The 18,400-nt window shown below is 40.2% G+C and overlaps 1 protein-coding gene across 1 annotated transcript; it reads left to right on the forward strand.

Moving 5' to 3' along the window:
• The first annotated feature begins 825 nt into the window (after positions 1–825).
• LOC306918151 (uncharacterized protein) lies at positions 826–16,216 on the forward strand. Its single transcript, XM_079531034.1, has 4 exons — positions 826–915; positions 11,473–11,550; positions 11,626–11,839; positions 12,982–16,216. The coding sequence occupies exons 2-4, from the start codon at positions 11,533–11,535 to the stop codon at positions 14,517–14,519; spliced, it is 1,770 nt and encodes a 589-aa protein (XP_079387160.1). The 5' UTR covers positions 826–915; positions 11,473–11,532; the 3' UTR covers positions 14,520–16,216.
• Positions 16,217–18,400: the final 2,184 nt, after the last annotated feature.

Consider the following 18,400-nt stretch of genomic DNA (forward strand, 5'->3'; position numbering starts at 1 on the left):
GCTCCTGTTAAGGTCTTCAAGGTGTTTTTGTTGACCAGTGAGGAGATCCTGTAAAGAAATCTTGTTCTTTGGTTGACTTTTTTTATTACGTTGGTTGCAATTTTATCACCGGAAAGATTAGCCTCCAGGATGGAACCTAGGTAGGTAATTTCATCTTTACGTGTGATAAGATTGTCACCCACTCTAACCAAAAAGCCATTTGCCTTGCTGAGATTACTATTAGATCCAAAGAGAATGGATTCAGTTGTGTATGTATGTGCATGTGTACAGCCTACCTCCTCCATGGCTGCTTCTGCTTAATCTCCAGGTTAGTTTTGTAGCATTCATTTTTATTGTTTATGTAATGTGTAATGAAAACAACATACTGTAAAGATGTATTAACAGTTGTGGCAGAATTGTTATAGATTTCATATAGCCAAAATAATATGAAATTTGTAAAAATGGCAAAAAGAGCATTTATTAAATGTAGTATATCATAGGCCTATAATTAAATATGCAATATTGTTGTTTGTTTTCTCACAGAATCAGAGGTGTTATGGTCATGACTCACCAGGTTCCTGGATAGATTGATTCTAGACTTAGAATAATTTATATAAATATTTTAGTAAATCTCTATGGGAGTTTTCAGCTCTATAGCTGTTCCATAGCTGCTCCCCACTGTATTACACTGTACCATGGCTCTCCCTAGTGACCGTTTATGGTACGTGCATCGTGCACGCTCCAGACTCCAGCAGGTCTGGTGCGCATGTGCACAACCCTTAGATATAGGCGCACACTGGGCACACACACACACACACACACACACACAGAGAGCTAGCTGTTAGCAGTGTCGTTAGAAAACACTTTAATAATAGTAAAAGGTTTGAAAACACTATAGTTTGGTCGTTAAAGCAGCTCAACCCCGAAACACCGCAGGTAAGATGAACTGATTGTTTTTACTACATTTATCTTTTATATTATTGACTCATCTTTTAACATGGAACAACATGACGAGTATTTCTCTCATATCTGCTTGTTTGTTATAAATGATCCTAAACAAGCAGTAGTTAATACTAGCAGCAGTAATAATAATGTAACTTGTTTATAAACAAGCAGTAGACAGTAGTTAATACTAGCAACAGTACTAATATTCCTACAAAGGGAGCTAGCGCTCTTGGCTACGTGACTTAATTGTTGCCTGCCTGCTCTGCTGAGAGAGAGAGAGAGAGAGAGAGAGAGAGAGAGAGAGAGAGAGAGAGAGAGAGAGAGAGAGAGAGAGAGAGAGAGAGAGAGAGAGAGAGAGAGAGAGAGAGAGAGAGAGAGAGGATTGAACATTGTATCCACAGTATGTAGTATGTATATATGTCATTTCAAACGAGTGCTCAGGTCAATAATACAATAACTGCTTATTTGAATATGAAACTCTGAACGGGGGGGGGTTTATGTGCATAGGATGGATTATTTAATGCCACCTGTTTTTTTCTGAATCCTTGAAGGGTGTATTTTAAGATTCTGGGCTGGTTTTCAATATTTTTGCAGTTTTTGTCCTACAATAGAGTCAAGATGTGCTTGATTAATAATAACCACTTTAATGAATTCTTTGGGTCCAAATTGTATAGAAAAGTTGGTTAATTTGTCTCAGTATGTTGTTTCCTTCAAAAGTTATGCTGTTTTCAGTTTTTTTCCAGTTTCAGATTTGGGTAGAATTGTGGAATACAAAACTGCCCGCCCCAATTCCAACTCGCCCCAAACGGCGAAGAACGGTCGCCCCGACCGTGAAGAACGGTCTCCCCAAAGCCCGGTGAAGTCACCCTAAAATGTCCGGACAAGTCGCCCCGTAAAACCGTTGTATTTTCGAGGTAACAGCAGAGCGAGAGATTTTTACCTGTGCTTTGAGTTTTTTCATGTATTTGTACTTTTGGGGACTAGACAGAGAGGAGGAGGTAAAGTGTCATTGGCCCCTTTTGTTTGAGTGTACTGGGTTGTTACTACAACAACAACAACAACAGATCAACTGTAGGAATGTAACCATTTAGTTGGTGGCGCTATAACAGGCCAATGTGAAAAGGGTGGGAACGCTACAGAATCTGGAGGAGTAATATCAAAAAATGCACACGGACGGAGTGCAAAACATAGTCTCTCCCCATACCTTACAACAGTGGTCCTTGAGGGGGTTCCATGATGGTCCAGACATAGCAGAATAGAGAATGCAATAGATATATGGAAATGGTGATGCAACAAGCATCAGGTGATGCATGGTAATGCATATGGTAATTGGCTATCCAGAATGGAATTTCCAGAACAATGGAGGGGGGTGAGCCATTCATTACCCATGCATCAGTTGACCAACAACAACAACAAACTGTGTGTGCAGGTTCTAAATGTTCTAATATAAAGAAATAAACATGGGCGAGATATCCACACTTTGGGGCGAGATATCCATGCTTTGGGGCGAGATATTCACGCTTTGGGGGCGACCGGTCTTCACTTTTCGAAATTCCGGGGCGACCGTTCTTCACTTTTCGCGGGGGCGAGTTGGAAAAGGGGCGACATTTGTCTTGCCGGTTACCTAGCAGAATGGAATTGTATGGAAACGTGTTCATTTGTCCCTGTAGGTTGTTTATCTCAATAGTTATGCTGTTTTCTCTTGTCTCTTCATTTGCATATTTAGGTAGGGTATGTGTAAGAAAGAAAATGAACCCCTTGAGACATTATTTTTTCTTGTTACCTGGCAGAATCTTAAGGATCTTCAAGGATTCCGAAAAAACAGGTGGCGTTAAAAAATCCACCCTATGCGCGTGAACCCCCTGTTCCATCTAGACAATAGGAGATGCAAGGCTGACGTCACGGTAGGCTGTCACGCCTACCGGCGCCATTGTGATTGTGATGGCCTACAAGCCCTACTACATATTAGATCTGCATCAAGTGTATAAAGTTGGTGTTTGAGTGTTTAGTGCACGGTGCTAGAGCTCTTTCAGTTCGCCAAAATGGGATTTATTAAGCCTACTTGAGTAGCCTACTGTTGTTTGAAATACAACAAGTAGGCTTCTCACCATAAACAAGGTCAGAATAAAGGGGATAAAATAAATAATGGACTAACGTTTCACCGGTGCATTCATCTCACTGCCACCTGAGTGTGACTCTCTCCCTCGCGCTATATTATGGATATATAACTACTATTCTCTCCCTCTCTCTGTCTCTCTCTCTCATATATCTCACACACGTTATACATTCGCGTCTGTGAGTAGATCGGCGACCCGTTTCCTACCTGCTGCTCCATCTGTCTGTCAAACCTCCACCTCGTCATTTTATTATTTAATATCTCCGACCGACGGCGACAGTCAATGAGTGTCAAGCTCGGCTATATTAATTAGGTGGCTGACACAACAAACTAGCCCGCAACATAAAACCTCTACTGCAGAGAGAACACATGTTTGCAGTTGCCTGATGATCAGTTGTCACTTGTCACTCTTGTGGTGTTTCCCCATCTCCCTTCTTCCATAAAGGATATAATATGTCCATGTGCGTCGTGCACAACTCCACTCATCTAGTAAGTTGTAAACATTGCCAACATGCATCGCACCCGTTCTTTTAACGAGCCGTGTGTTACCATAGCGTTGTTTTACTTTATACACACACACACACACACACGTGCATGATTCTGCATCGATGTGGTGATGTGACATTACGGACATAATCGATGCGTTTGCTGTTGATTTTCCTCTGAAGGCATTCCAGCCTTCCAGGCAATGTTACCTGTTAGCTAAGCTTCATGCGTTAGCTTTCTGCTTCTGACTGGGACAGCGACTAGTCTGGGACAGATCGAGTGACTGAGACTCTGAGTCATAAAGTCATTATTTCATAAAAACAATTTCAAAGCGGAGATTTGATTCGGAGAGTCTCTTGCTCTCTTCATCTGTGATTTACAACAGCTGGTCATCACAATACATCGCGGATGCGTTCGCACACCTCTCCCGTACACTCTCAGTAACCTCAGTAGTTAATTTAACTCTGAGTCAGAGTTAAATGAACACTTGTGTTTTGAGTGTGTAAAAACCTCAATGAGAAGTGCCCTTCTCAGAAAGTCCCTAGTATAATTAGGGTAGGCTATAGGCTACTATATTTTTATTGTCCATTTTATTTTCTTGACAAGTGACAAAGCACCCATAGGTTTTTAGTTCTGCTTGGGGGGAAAACAGTGTCATCATATTAGGACTTGAAATAATAAATATGTTCATTCAGTCAGAACTATTCTGGGTTTTGTTTTAATGATAATGAATAATGATATACTGTATTTGGTTAAGTCAAAGCTATGTTAAATCCATCTTTGCCCACTACTAGTATTTGTTACCTTCAGGTGTGCTAATACTACACAGATTAATATACATTTACAAATAGCCTATATCTTTATAATTTTTTATATTTGAATTTATTATCAGTTATCGGTATCGGTCTTGAGAAGCAGGATGTTATCAATATCGGTTAAAAAAAGTAATGGTGATGGGCCATGGTACATTTTGATGCCGATACTTTTGTACTTTTACTCAAGTACATTTTCAATTCCATACTTTTACTTGTAACGGAGTAGTTTTAAATTGCAGTATTGGTACTTTTACTTAAGTAAAACAATTGAGTACTTTTTCCACCACTGTATGCCTATCTGTTGGCCAGGTATAGTAGTGACTCATCACAACCAAAATGGTGCACCCCCCCCCGAATTTGCATACCAAAGGTGCGAGGTTTGCAAGCCCTATTAAAGACGTACAGAAAAAGGTTTACAGTTAAATAAAAAGGGAAAATCCTTTTTTTACGGAGGCCAGTTTCGAATCGCAGCCGCCCGTAGGTGCTCTTTAGAGCGGTTTTGACCTATTGTGTTGTGGTTCACACACCATTGAAATGTAACCCTAACACACACCATTGAAATGTAACCCTAACACACACCATTATAACAAATCTTAACACGGTATTGGTTTGTTGTTCCTCACCACACTCCTTGAAACCAAAGTGTTTCCAAATAGATTCATTGGTTGTATTTTTCTTGTTGACCAAAGGGTGGCGCTCTTTCACTCATCTGGCCTAGATCTGAAGTTCTGAACTAAACATCTCACTGAGCGTTTAGGGAGCGGCAAAAGAGGGTGTTCATAACAAAACACAAGACAAACAAAGAGCATCATTGTTAATATGGAATGCTTCAAAATATATACTTTTTAACGCACACACACACACACACACACACACACACACACACACACACACACACACACACACACACACACACATTGGAATTCTGAATTAAAATTGTAATGAATTGAGCAGCCCTACTTAGATCACTCTCCTCACCGAGGTCAAATAAATGCTGGCTATGTGATCAAATATGATCTCCCATCCCTACTCGTTACAATTTACACTCACAGAAATGGTTGCACTCTACGCTCTCTGCTGCTTGTGTTCTGGAATCTTTTGGAGAGTACTTATAACAGTTAGACAACATAATGAGACAGACACAATTCAGACTTTCAGAGTATTGGAATCTTGTATTGGAATACGGAGTCAGCGTCAAGCATTGCAATGGAACGCCATACTGACTCAACTCGGCTCAGTCAGACTTCAGTTTAAATACATGTCCTACCCCCCCCCCCCCCCCCCCCCCCCCCCCCCAGGGAGTAGGTGGGTCTTAACACTTTGATTGCTACAAGATCTCGGCAGGCCTATTTGGATGTTGCTACCGTTTAACATTGCACAAAGGCCTTGTTCGGGGGCCCACAGCAAAATGTTCTCTTATAGCGAGAATCACACGCATACATCAAAAGAAAGCTGAACTTGTCCACTTCAATTTAAAAAATACATTTTGATTTGATTTTACCATGTTCCATTCTGGAGATATTGACCTTTTTGCAACACCTGCATTTGCCTGGAAGTGGTTATCTTGAACAGCGAGCAGAGTTATGGATGGTTTAAAGTCAGAGACATTGACAGGCAGATATAAAATTGAACCCAATAAATATCCTATACATCCTATACACTGAATGAAAGCCCTGAATGTGTACTTTTACGAGGAAAACAGTATACATTGATCCCATCTACAGTTAGACAGTAATTGGTTATTGAATGCAGCTTGTGCCCACCAGATAACTTCAGAGAAGACATGGACGTGAACTCCTCAATATTCACAAAATAAGGCCTATAGCGACATATAAATACTATATACCGTATGAAACAGAAGACTCTCTGCTTTCATAAGAAAAAAACTTCTACTGTAGTAATAATAAAAATCACACCCATGTGAAGTGAGTGGTGCAACGCTGTCCCATATTCTGTTCTCTGCTTATTCAATACAGCTCGCTATATACGGACTGAGGCAGAAAGGCATGTAAACCTTTTATTTACAGTTTGGTCTGTAAACTTCTACTGTAATAATAAAAATCACACCCCTGTGAAGTGAGCGTTGCAACTGTTCTGTACTTATTCACTACAGCTCGCTATATACGGACTGAGGCAGAAAGTCATGTAAACCTTTTATTTACAGTTTGGTCTGTAAACTTCTACTGTAATAATAAAAATCACACCCCTGTGAAGTGAGCGGTGCAACTGTTCTCTACAGTTGCACCGCGCAACTGTAGAGAACAGTTGCACCGCTCACTTCACAGGGGTGTGATTTTTATTATTACTACAGTAGAAGTTTTTTTCTTATGAAAGCAGAGAGTCTTCTGTTTCATACGGTATATAGTATTTATATGTCGCTATAGGCCTTATTTTGTGAATATTGAGTTCGGGTCCATGTCTTCTCTGCAGTTATATCTGGTGGGCGCAATGTGCATCCACCCAGTAACCAATTTATGACACACTGTACATGGGATCAATGTTTACTCTTTTCCTCGTAAAAGTACACATTCAGGGCTTTCATTCGGTGTATAGGATGTATAGCATATTTATTGTGTTTATTGTTATATCTGCCTGTCAATGTCTGACTATAAACCTTCATAACTCTGCTTTCTTTAGATGATGATGATGATTCACTGCTATCATTGTTTTGATCGCAGTAACATTGGGGGGGGGGGGTCATGGGCACATTGGGCAGCAAAAGTCTTGATCGTACGGCTATACAAAGTCCCATTCCACCGTTCGGTTCAGAACTATAGTATAACGGTGAGACGCGTTGTCATCATGAGCTGATTTTGTTTTTCAAGCTAGTATAGGCTATAGGGGAACATGCCTGGGCATGCACGGTTTAGGACGCGGAAAAGTTCGTTATACATTACACCCGGGTCGATTACGTCCCCGACGCGTTCATTGCGGTCTTATCACTACAATTATAATGAATAAAAAAGCGTTACAATCACACGTCCGAGCGATCTCCGATTATGACGGCTCTGCATGGCGATACGTGATCCCCCAACGGTAGACTGTCTGTTGTCATCGCGGCCCCTCTCGATACTGTAGTTCGTTTGTTAGTTCGTAGTATTGTAGGCTCGGGGATCGTTTGGTCGCTACAGTATGAAGAAGTAAACATGCATCTGTCCATGTGTGTTGCAGACGTTGTGCAATGCGATCTGGTGCAGAATCTGCAGATCATGTGTTAGGCAGCGTAACAGCGTTCCGTTCATCATGTTTTTTTCCGAGACATGAGCCCCCACTTCGCAAGGCCCTCCTCCTGCAGGAGAAACAGGAGGGGAGGGGGGAATCGAGTAGGAGGAAAGCCTGGTGAGGCGAGGTTAGGTGAAATTTGATTCTTTTCACACACCGACTAGATCGGCATGGGCGCATCCATTTTACACTGGCTTATACACGTAAAGCGGCCCGCCCTCCTGTTTTCAGGAGGGGAGGGGTTTGTTTTTTTTGTTTTTTTTTTTCTGATCACGTGAGCGGGACTAAGCAGCAATGATAGGGGGATGGTTCTTCATTGTCCGGGTGGGTAAAAAGATGAATGAAAGTATGCTATAAAAAAGTGATTAGAACGTATGGATACGTGGTTCGCACCGGACGTTTGATTAATTGATAACGTAATGATACGCGATTAGCGTCGGCTGTGTTAACAGCTGAGACAAAGAAAATAACATCCCCTTAGTTCACAAGTCACAGGTCAAATGTCAGTAAAGATAATAATGGGACAGAAGTGATTTGATCTCCTTAAATGTATAACTTAGGTATTCCACATTTCCTCGACACTTGAACTGAGGCAGAACATTAAAAACACATTGGTTACTTTCACCGTATTCACTTTACACCATTGTTCCTTGTGTAAACTGAAGTTAAGTGTGATTTCTTCCCTAATAAATGAATCCCATAATCTCCACATTCATATGTTGGAGAGTTAACCACTAGTAGCCACTAGTAGTCTGGCAGCCAACAGGCTTATTTTGTTTAAAGTTGGAAGTGTGTGTGTGTGTGTGTGTGTGTGTGTGTGTGTGTGTGTGTGTGTGTGTGTGTGTGTGTGTGTGTGTGTGTGTGTGTGTGTGTGTGTGTGTGTGTGTGTGTGTGTACAGTGTGTGTGTGTGTATATATATATATATATATATATATATATATATATCTGCAACTAACGATTATTTTCATAATCGATTCATCTGCCGATTATTTAATTGATCCATCGGATTATGACACTTACTTAGCTATCACCTTAAAAATATATTTTAGGTAATTTTAGACATGTTCTAACTAACAAAAAATATAATTCATTCAAAATGTAATTTGATTAGCTGCTGATTAGGCAGCTATTCAAATAAAAGATAAACAAAATTAAAAATAATTAAAGCAACTCATGGTGTCTTTAGGCTTATTCTGACATTTTATTAAAGAATAGCTACACATGTGTCAGTCTAGAAGGAACAGTACTCAAGGTCATTTAAAAATAAATATTCATTGTTTTGTTCTTGATACTATAATCGTTATGTGTCATATTTTGCTGGATGGATCACTTCTCTTTAGTTTAGTTATACACTTAACACTGGAAAGCTATGGTTAAGTGGGAAATCACCTATGATAAATTGATTAGTTGCCGATTTGATTAATCGATTACTAAATTAGTTGACAACTAATTGAATGATTCGATTATGATTAATCGATGAATCGTTGCAGCCCTTATATATATATATATATATAATTATGGGCTTGCCCCCCCTTACCTCTGCGAGCTCATTAAACCATACGTCCCAGCCAGACCCTTGAGGTCAGCTGACCAACTGTTGTGCTCGGAACCTCATGTGTCACTAGAGGTGACCGAGCCTTCTCTGTGGCCGGTCCCACACTGTGGAATGCCCTGCCCCTTCCTATTCGCTCCGCCCAGTCCCTGGGTGTTTTTAAATCTCTCCTAAATACCCACTTTTTCTCCCTGGCTTGTAATGTTGTCTGATAACGCATATACCCTTCTTATACCATGTTTGTATATACTTCTGCTCTCACCTGTTGCTTTGTTTTTTGTTTTTGTTTTCTTTACATGCTCTTGTTGTTGCTCTGTTTTTGTTTACATGCTCTTGTTCAGCACTTTGGTTTGTCTTCGGTCAATGTAAAAGTGCTATACAAATAAACTTTGATTTGATTATATATATATATATATATTTTGCCTGGATATATATATATATATATATATATATATATATATATATATATATATATATTTTTTTGCCTGGATTATTGTTTATATATGCATACAATCATGAGTCGACTTGCTGGCGGTATTGAGCAATTGTTTTTATAGGAGGATGTGACCATACCATTAACAACCTACTGTATATATAAGGCAAGGATTCTGAATCCATTCCATCCACAAAAACACTCCTTGGGCTAAAAACGGCAATAGCCACTGGTCCAAATGTTCCCAAAATGTGCTGACCTCATTTGTGATGACGGCTATGGCCGTTTTTAGCCCAATGAGTGTTTTTTGTGCAAAACTAATGCTTAGAATGGATTCAGAATCATGACAACCCCCTGATTTGACACATCACATGCTACTTAACACTTAGTCCGCCATTGCCGTAGATCAACGGCAATTGGTCTTTTATAGTGCTTTTGATTGATCAAGTCATAATGCTACTCACTTTAGCATCGGGTTGCTAGTTGGTGTTGTCAATAACACTGAATCGCGCCATCTTGATCGTCGTGCCCATAAACATCCATTCTATCCGTTTCTTTCAATCGCCTGTATCTTCTATTCCTTGTCCCAGATGGCATTTTTGGTCCTAACATTATTCCACAGCCCAGAGCCTGCGCTGTGATGCGCCTCCATTATGTTTTAGCAGCACCCACGGTAAACATGGAATGATGATGCCTCGTCACTAGGGATGGAGCTCGTTAATTTTTATTGATAACGATCACCTTATCGAGCAGGCTTATCGAGCCGGGTCGAGCCCACTATCGAGCATTTGCTATTATTTTGTGGAAAGCTGGGAGACAATACATTCTGTACAGAACCTTATTTGTATTGGCCAGTTCAACGCAGTTGTGAGAGTTTGTATGCCATGACACACACACACACACACACACACACACACTTCTAACAGACAGAACTGTTAATTGTGTACCGTCACTTTAAAAGCGACGGTGTCTCGCATCAAAAATAGCCCATCTACAAGCTCACACTGCGTCTGGCTGCACCGCGTTGTGAGCTTGTAGGACTGAGAAGTCGGCAAAGTCGCACATTGAATTATTATTAGAACTCTATATGGCAGGGAGGGAGTTTTGAGTTTCCCAAACGTATTATGAATTGGATTATAAATTGAGTACCACAGACCAATAACAGTCTAAGTCCACACTATTGATCCATAATATATAAATGATAGATAAGGGTTCAGGACAACGAGGCCTTTTCGTGGAGGGGTCAGTCTGAAATTTGGACTTAGACTGTTTTTCGTCTGTGGTACTCAATTATGGCAACGGAGTCTTGCTGGGCAGCAAGCACCAAATGTGTTGGTTGGAAAAGGATGGTCATTCCGTTTGCAGCAGCTGACGGCTCCCGTGTTGTTTCGACTCGGTGCAGACATGCAAAGGTATTGCATGGGTGCAATGCATTATTGACAGATGCCTATGCATTGTCGAAATGTTCCCTTTCGTGCATGTACTAATTAAGTTAACAACTCTGCTACATTATTGCATTTAGCTCCCCTCTTGTCTTTTGAAAAATTTAACCAAAACTTTTTCACCCGTTCCACCATACTTCCAAGGCGAAAACGATTTTCGGGCTCCATCCCTACTCCTCACACACCCTAACATAAGATCATAACTTCCGGTGTGGGGTTTTTGCTCTTCAAAATAAGAGTTAAACAGGGAAAAATTCTGGTATATAGGTAATGGTAAGGTCACATATAAAACCTTATAAAATTAATTGCTCAATACCGACAGCCGGTCAGCATGTGGATTCATTCATTTATGTAAGTATATAGGCAATATTTTATTCAAATAAAAAAAAACATTTTCCACTCCACACCCCCGGCTGCCGGAATATAGGTCTCCAGTTCTATATAGGTCTATTAAAGTCCTTCCTTATTCACTTGATTTCAGACCAGAGTCCAGACTGCAGGTGAAGACGAACTCTCCAGACTCATAAGAACTGCAATACCCATGATGCATCACTCCCAGGTGAAGATGAACTCTCCAGACTCAGCCAGGGACGTTTCTATTAAACAGGAAGCTGAATATGTTTCTATTAAACAGGAAGCTGAAGACGTTTCTATTAAACAGGAAGTTGAAGACGTTTCTATTAAACAGGAAGCTGAAGACGTTTCTATTAAACAGGAAGCTGAAGACGTTTCTATTAAACAGGAAGCTGAAGACGTTTCTATTAAACAGGAAGCTGAAGACGTTTCTATTAAACAGGAAGCTGAAGACGTTTCTATTAAACAGGAAGCTGAAGACCAGCCACACCTCAGTAAGTTTCATGTGCTCTTCCTTTCTTTAACATGTTCTGTTCTGTATGGTTATGGTTTTTAGGTTAGGGTGCATTTTGAGAACCCACACATTTCCACGTGCGCACAAATGGAAGGAAGCGTGTATGCTGTGTGGCCCCGCCCACACACAATTATTCTACAGCTGTGGCCCCCGGCCTAATCTAGTTCAATACACATGGCTTAGAATCTGCACTTTCTTACTCGTTACACAACTGAAACATTACCATTATGTGCGACATCATTTCTATCAGGTGTGGAAAAATACTTGCTTTGCCGACACGCACATTTGGCGCTGATCACTACAGTAGTTTGTGAGATTTGATCGCTACAGTAGTTTGTGAGATTTGATTGCTACAGTAGTTTGTGAGATTTGCCCCAGACACACAGGCAGACAGATTCACAGACACATTTCCAGACGTACAGACACAGAGGCAGACAGACTCACAGACACATTTCCAGACGTACAGAGCTACGCAGAGGAATTTTTTTACATAGATAATAAGACCATCGGTCCACATTTCAACGTCATTCACTGAGTGGCATGACTAATTTACTTCCAAATCAGAGCTCAGGTGTGAAGTAAAATGTTTTTAAAATTGTTTCAGAATTTCATGATTCAAATGAAATATTTGCTGTAACATCATTATTCATTTTGGTGTTAAAGTAACTAAATGTATCATTTCACATTAGAAGTAGGTCGGGAGTGGCTTATTATCGGTATCAGCCGGTAACACGCAGGAGGCTAACCCCGTTACAATGCACTAGACCCCTGGGAGATGGATTGCTGAGGTGGAGCGCCACACCTACCATCAGCTCCCAGTACTTCCCACACGACTTTCTGCACCAAGCCGTGCTACTCATACACTGATTTGGCGCTGCCCGGGATCGAACCTATGAACTTCCAAAGGCGAGAGCTCTACCGACTAAGCTACCCGGACACAAAACTTCACATTACTTTTTTTTGTATTTTGGTAAAATGTTTTAGAACAGTAATAACCTGTAGTTAGTAACGGTTTTGTCAATCTTATCTTCGTAGATAATAGCTAATTTTGTAAATGGAAGAAGAATTAATTTACATTTTAGGAATCCAGTGTTGACCATCATGTTATGTTTCTGCTCCTAGACATCCTGCACATGGTTGTGTGTAAAGAGGAGGTTTCACCTGAACAGGAAAGGAGTCCCAGTCTGCTCCAGGAGGAACCAGAGCCTCTACACATTAAAGATGAACAGGAGGAGCTTAAAGAGGAACAGGAGGAGCTACTTCAAAGACCAGAGGAACCTGTTGGGTCAATGTTGACATTACTAGCAGTGAAAGGTGAAGAAGAAAATGATGATGATGATGATGATGACATCTCTTCCCACTGCTCTGAGGTTGAAGTTGAACTTGAATCTGACACTGAAGTCACTGAAGACAGTGATGATTGGGAGGAGACCAGTGAAGATGATGATGATGAACGGCGTGACAAGAGTTTCAGTTACTCAGGTTCCCTGAAGAAGCACCAGCGTGTCCACACTGGAGAAAAACCTTATAACTGTAAACATTGTGACAAGAGTTTCAGTTACTCATCTCTCCTGAAGACACACCTTCGCATCCACACTGGAGAAAAACCTTTTCACTGTAAACAATGTGACAAGAGTTTCAGGGATTCAAGGGTACTGAAGTCACACCTTCGTGTCCACACTGGAAAAAAACCTTTTAACTGTAAACATTGTGACAAGAGTTTCAACGATTCAGGTAATTTGAAGAAGCACCAGATTGTCCACACAGGAGAAAAACCTTTCCAATGTAAACATTGTGACAAGAGTTTCAGTCGGTCAGCTGACCTGAAGCGACACTTCCGTGTCCACACTGGAGAAAAACCTTTCCACTGTAAACATTGTGACAAGAGTTACAGGGATTCAAGGGATCTGAAAACACACCAGAATGTCCACATTAAAGAAAAACCTTTCAAATGTAAACATTGTGACAAGAGTTTCAACCATTCAAGGGATCTGAAGATACACCTTCGTTTCAGTTACTCATCTCTCCTGAAGACACACCTTCGCATCCACACTGGAGAAAAACCTTTTCACTGTAAACAATGTGACAAGAGTTTCAGGGATTCAAGGGTACTGAAGTCACACCTTCGTGTCCACACTGGAAAAAAACCTTTTAACTGTAAACATTGTGACAAGAGTTTCAACGATTCAGGTAATTTGAAGAAGCACCAGATTGTCCACACAGGAGAAAAACCTTTCCAATGTAAACATTGTGACAAGAGTTTCAGTCGGTCAGCTGACCTGAAGCGACACTTCCGTGTCCACACTGGAGAAAAACCTTTCCACTGTAAACATTGTGACAAGAGTTTCAGGGATTCAAGGGATCTGAAAACACACCAGAATGTCCACATTAAAGAAAAACCTTTCAAATGTAAACATTGTGACAAGAGTTTCAACCATTCAAGGGATCTGAAGATACACCTTCGTGTCCACACTGGAGAAAAACCCTTCCAATGTAAACATTGTGACAAGAGTTTTACTGCATCATCTTCCCTGAAAACACACCAGAATGTCCACATTGGAAAAAAACCTTTCAAATGTAAACATTGTGACAAGAAACCATTCATGGGTTCTGAAGACACACCTTCGTGTCCACACTGGAGAAAAACCTTTCCAATCTAAACATTGTGACAAGAGTTTTACCTCATCTTCCCTGAAAACACACCAGAATGTCCACACTGGAGAAAAACCTTTCCAATGTAAACATTGTGACAAGAGTTTCAACGTTTCAAGTAATCTGAAGAAACACCTTCGTGTCCACACTGGAGTAAAACCTTTCCAATGTAAACATTGTGACAAGAGTTTCAACGTTTCAAGTAATCTGAAGAGCCACCTTTGTCAGGTTCCCTGAACAGACACCTTCGTGTCCACACTGGAGAAAAATCTTTCCAATGTAAACATTGTGACAAGAGTTTTACCTCATCATCTTCCCTGAAAACACACCAGAATGTCCACACTGGAGAAAAACCTTTCCAATGTAAACATTGTGACAAGAGTTTCAACGTTTCAAGTAATAAGCCTATCTCACAGAATTTCCCCGCCCCCCCTAAATACGCCCCCCCATCTTGTTTGCTTCATAATAATATTAGTCTGTCACATTTTTACATTAGAAAATGTACTTAGATTCTCCAGAGAAAAAAACTTGTAAATGCTCATGTTAAAGACACCACTATTTACCGGAAGTGGGCGTGGAAAGCGGGCTGTGAGATAGGCCTAACTGAAGAAACACCTTCGTGTCCACACTGGAGAAAAACCTTTCCAATGTAAACATTGTGACAAGAGTTTCAACGTTTCAAGTAATCTGAAGAAACACCTTCGTGTCCACACTAGAGAAAAACCTTTCCAATGTAAACATTGTGACAAGAGTTTCAACGTTTCAAGTAATCTGAAGAGCCACCTTTGTGTCCACAGTTCTCACAGGACAATAAAAAGATGTCCACTTTAAACGGTGTGACCTAAGTTTAAATTACTCAGGTCACTTGCTAACACCATTGCATTCACACCATGGAGTAAAACAAAAAAAAAGTTTCCACTTTAAATGAGCTCACTGTGGGGATCAAATTAAACAGCTGTATGTTCGACAATATTATGGATTATTATGGGTAAATTCTCAATCACTTACATCTTTTAAAACAGGCCTGAAACTGAAAGTTCACCTGTCAGCAGGCCCAATGAAGTGGAAATGATCACTTCTCCTTTAAACAGGTGACCCCCCCCTCCTAACCTTCTCTCACTCTGTACATATAGTGTTTTATTATTTCCTGTAATGATATATGTTGTAGTTGTTGTTGATTGTATTGATTTTTTTTGTTGAGGAGTGCTAGATCCTCCTATTGGGCTTTGTCTTTGTGTGAACACAAACACGATGATTTGATTGGCTGATCATCATCCCATAGCGATGATTTGATTGGCTGATGTACATATTGAGGATAAAATTGTGAGGGCAGAAAAAGTGAAGACGCCAAAAGTGATTGGCTGAATGACATTTGTGATGATTTGATTGGCTGAGCATGGAATGTGATGTATGATGATAAGAGCACCCCTCACTTCACACAAGTGTGATTTGTGTTATTCGTCATGTGTATGAATTGATTGAATAGGGCCTGAATGGAAACAAGACCACAAGGACTTATTTTTTTGTGTTCTCCCTTTTGGAATACGTGTTTGACTGAACTCTGTTATGTCCAATCAATATAACATGGACATGACTAAATTGTTACTAATTTGTTTAAAATGTTTTTTTTCCTCCAATGCATTGGTTTGATTAATACATTTGTATTAGTGGTGTCAAAAAATATCGGTATGAATCGGTAATCGATTTTAACATTAACGATGCGACTACATCGATGCACGTGTGTCTGGATCGGTCAAAATAGCGTCTGCATCGAACATTGGTTCGATCCTAAAGTTGTGAATCGATATAATTCAACTAACTGTGGGAAAAACACAGATGTACAAGCCCAAAGCGCTGTGCAGGGGTGAGGTGGGTTCGGGGGGTGAGGCCAAGTAGGAGCCTTTTATTACGTTGGTGGCCATTTTATCACCGGAAAGATTAGCCTCCAGGATGGAACCTAGGTAGGTAATTTCATCTTTACGTGTGATAAGATTGTCACCCACTCTAACCAAAAAGCCATTTGCCTTGCTGAGATTACTATTAGATCCAAAGGGAATGGATTCAGTTGTGTATGTGCATGTGTACAGCCTACCTCCTCCATGGCTGCTTCTGCTTAATCTCCAGGTTAGTTTTGTAGCATTCATTTTTATTGTTTATGTAATGTGTAATGAAAACAACATACTGTAAAGACAAAAACAGTTGTGGCAGAATTGTTATAGATTTCATATAGCCAAAATAATATGAAATTTGTAAAAATGGCAAAATATGACTTGAAAACCTATTTACATCACTGAATGATATATTTTGTTGTTATTTTTGTTGAGGGGCGCTAGCTCCTCCTATTGGGCTTTGTCTTTGTGTGAACACAAACACGATGATTTTATTGGCTGATCATCATCATCATCAAAGTGAAGATGCCAAAAGTGATTGGCCGGAATGGCATTTGTAATGTTTTGATTGGTTGAGAATGGAATGTGATGTGATAAGAGCGCCCCTCACTTCACACAAGTGTGATTTTTGTTCTGCTATTATGAATTGATTACATAGGGCCTGAATGGAAACCAGACCGCAAGTGTGTTTTTTGGAATCTGTGTTTGACTGAACTCTGTTGCTGTTTTTGAGGGGCCTCCTATATGTTTGTTTTTCAACAATGCTTGTTTAAGTGTTGGTTTAAGAAAACGTTTGTGTTGAGGACTAAAACAAACATTAGCACCTGTGGCTTAAAAACAAACATTATGTTGTAATTGATGTTGTAAGATGATAAGAGCGCCCCTCATTTATGTCTAATAATATTCAATCAATAAATCCTGTCAATAGACAGGATTGTTTTTTTCCCTCATGTTAAACCCTTAAAGGACAACTTTGTTTTTTTTTCAACAAGGTTCATCTTTTAGGTTATTAGAGCTAAAGAACAAAAAAAAAAGGTGAAGCAGCTTTCTGCTTCTACGGGCTGACGGCGTGGAACAAACTCCCACTATACTTTCGACAGTCTCTGTAGACATTTTTAAAGCACAGCTCAAGACCTCCTTCTGCACTCTTGCTTTTAGTTGATCTTTTAAATATCTTGTTATTCATGTCCTCAGTGTATTGCATTACTGCTATTATTTTAATGTTTTATGCCTTGCTTTTCTTTTCTTTTCTGCTCCGTTGCTCTGTAAAGCAATTAGTCCCTATGGAATCATGGAATCATAGGGGCTAATTATGAGATCAGTGCAGGGAAAATGTAACAAGGGGGGTGGGGGTATAGCGATGGGCGTGGTGTGAATGACACCACCGCAGCAGCATCGCTAGTCAAGTGATCTCCAAACTACAAAGCATCCATGATCCCCGGACAAATAATTGACATCCGTCTATCATTAAGGTTTGATGGTTAGTTGATTTATAGATATAAACATTGGTTACAGTTTTATAACCAGTTTTGATGAGTAAACTGTGGAGATCTTGTACAGCCTCCTCATAGTTAATTTGAGTGGTAATAATGTCTTATGGGACCGGCTGGTCGTGTATCCATATACACATGGATCCAATCTTTGTGATTAGTGGTAGCATACATATCAATTTCCCTGCGGGGATAATAAAGTACATCTCATAGCATAGCACTGTAAACATAACGACGCGTCCTCGCGGTGAACTATTTTGCACAGGTTACATTTGACGTTGTTTAAAGTTCTGTATATGCAGCGGCTCTCTCAGGTTCCTTCATCTGTGACCCATTGCAGTGTTTTGAAATCACCGCTTAACATCTGCGCGTTCCTGCCTGGCGATATGAAACTTCTGGCCGACATCGATATCCGATATAATTAATTGCTGTTATGGCCGATAACCAATATGTCGAAATTTGTTGTGCATGTACAACTGCGTATGTTTCTTTCCTTCCATGGAGCACCAT

Source organism: Electrona antarctica, assembly GCF_951216825.1.
Source record: "Electrona antarctica genome assembly, contig: scaffold_89, whole genome shotgun sequence".
Taxonomy (NCBI): Eukaryota; Metazoa; Chordata; class Actinopteri; order Myctophiformes; family Myctophidae; genus Electrona; species Electrona antarctica.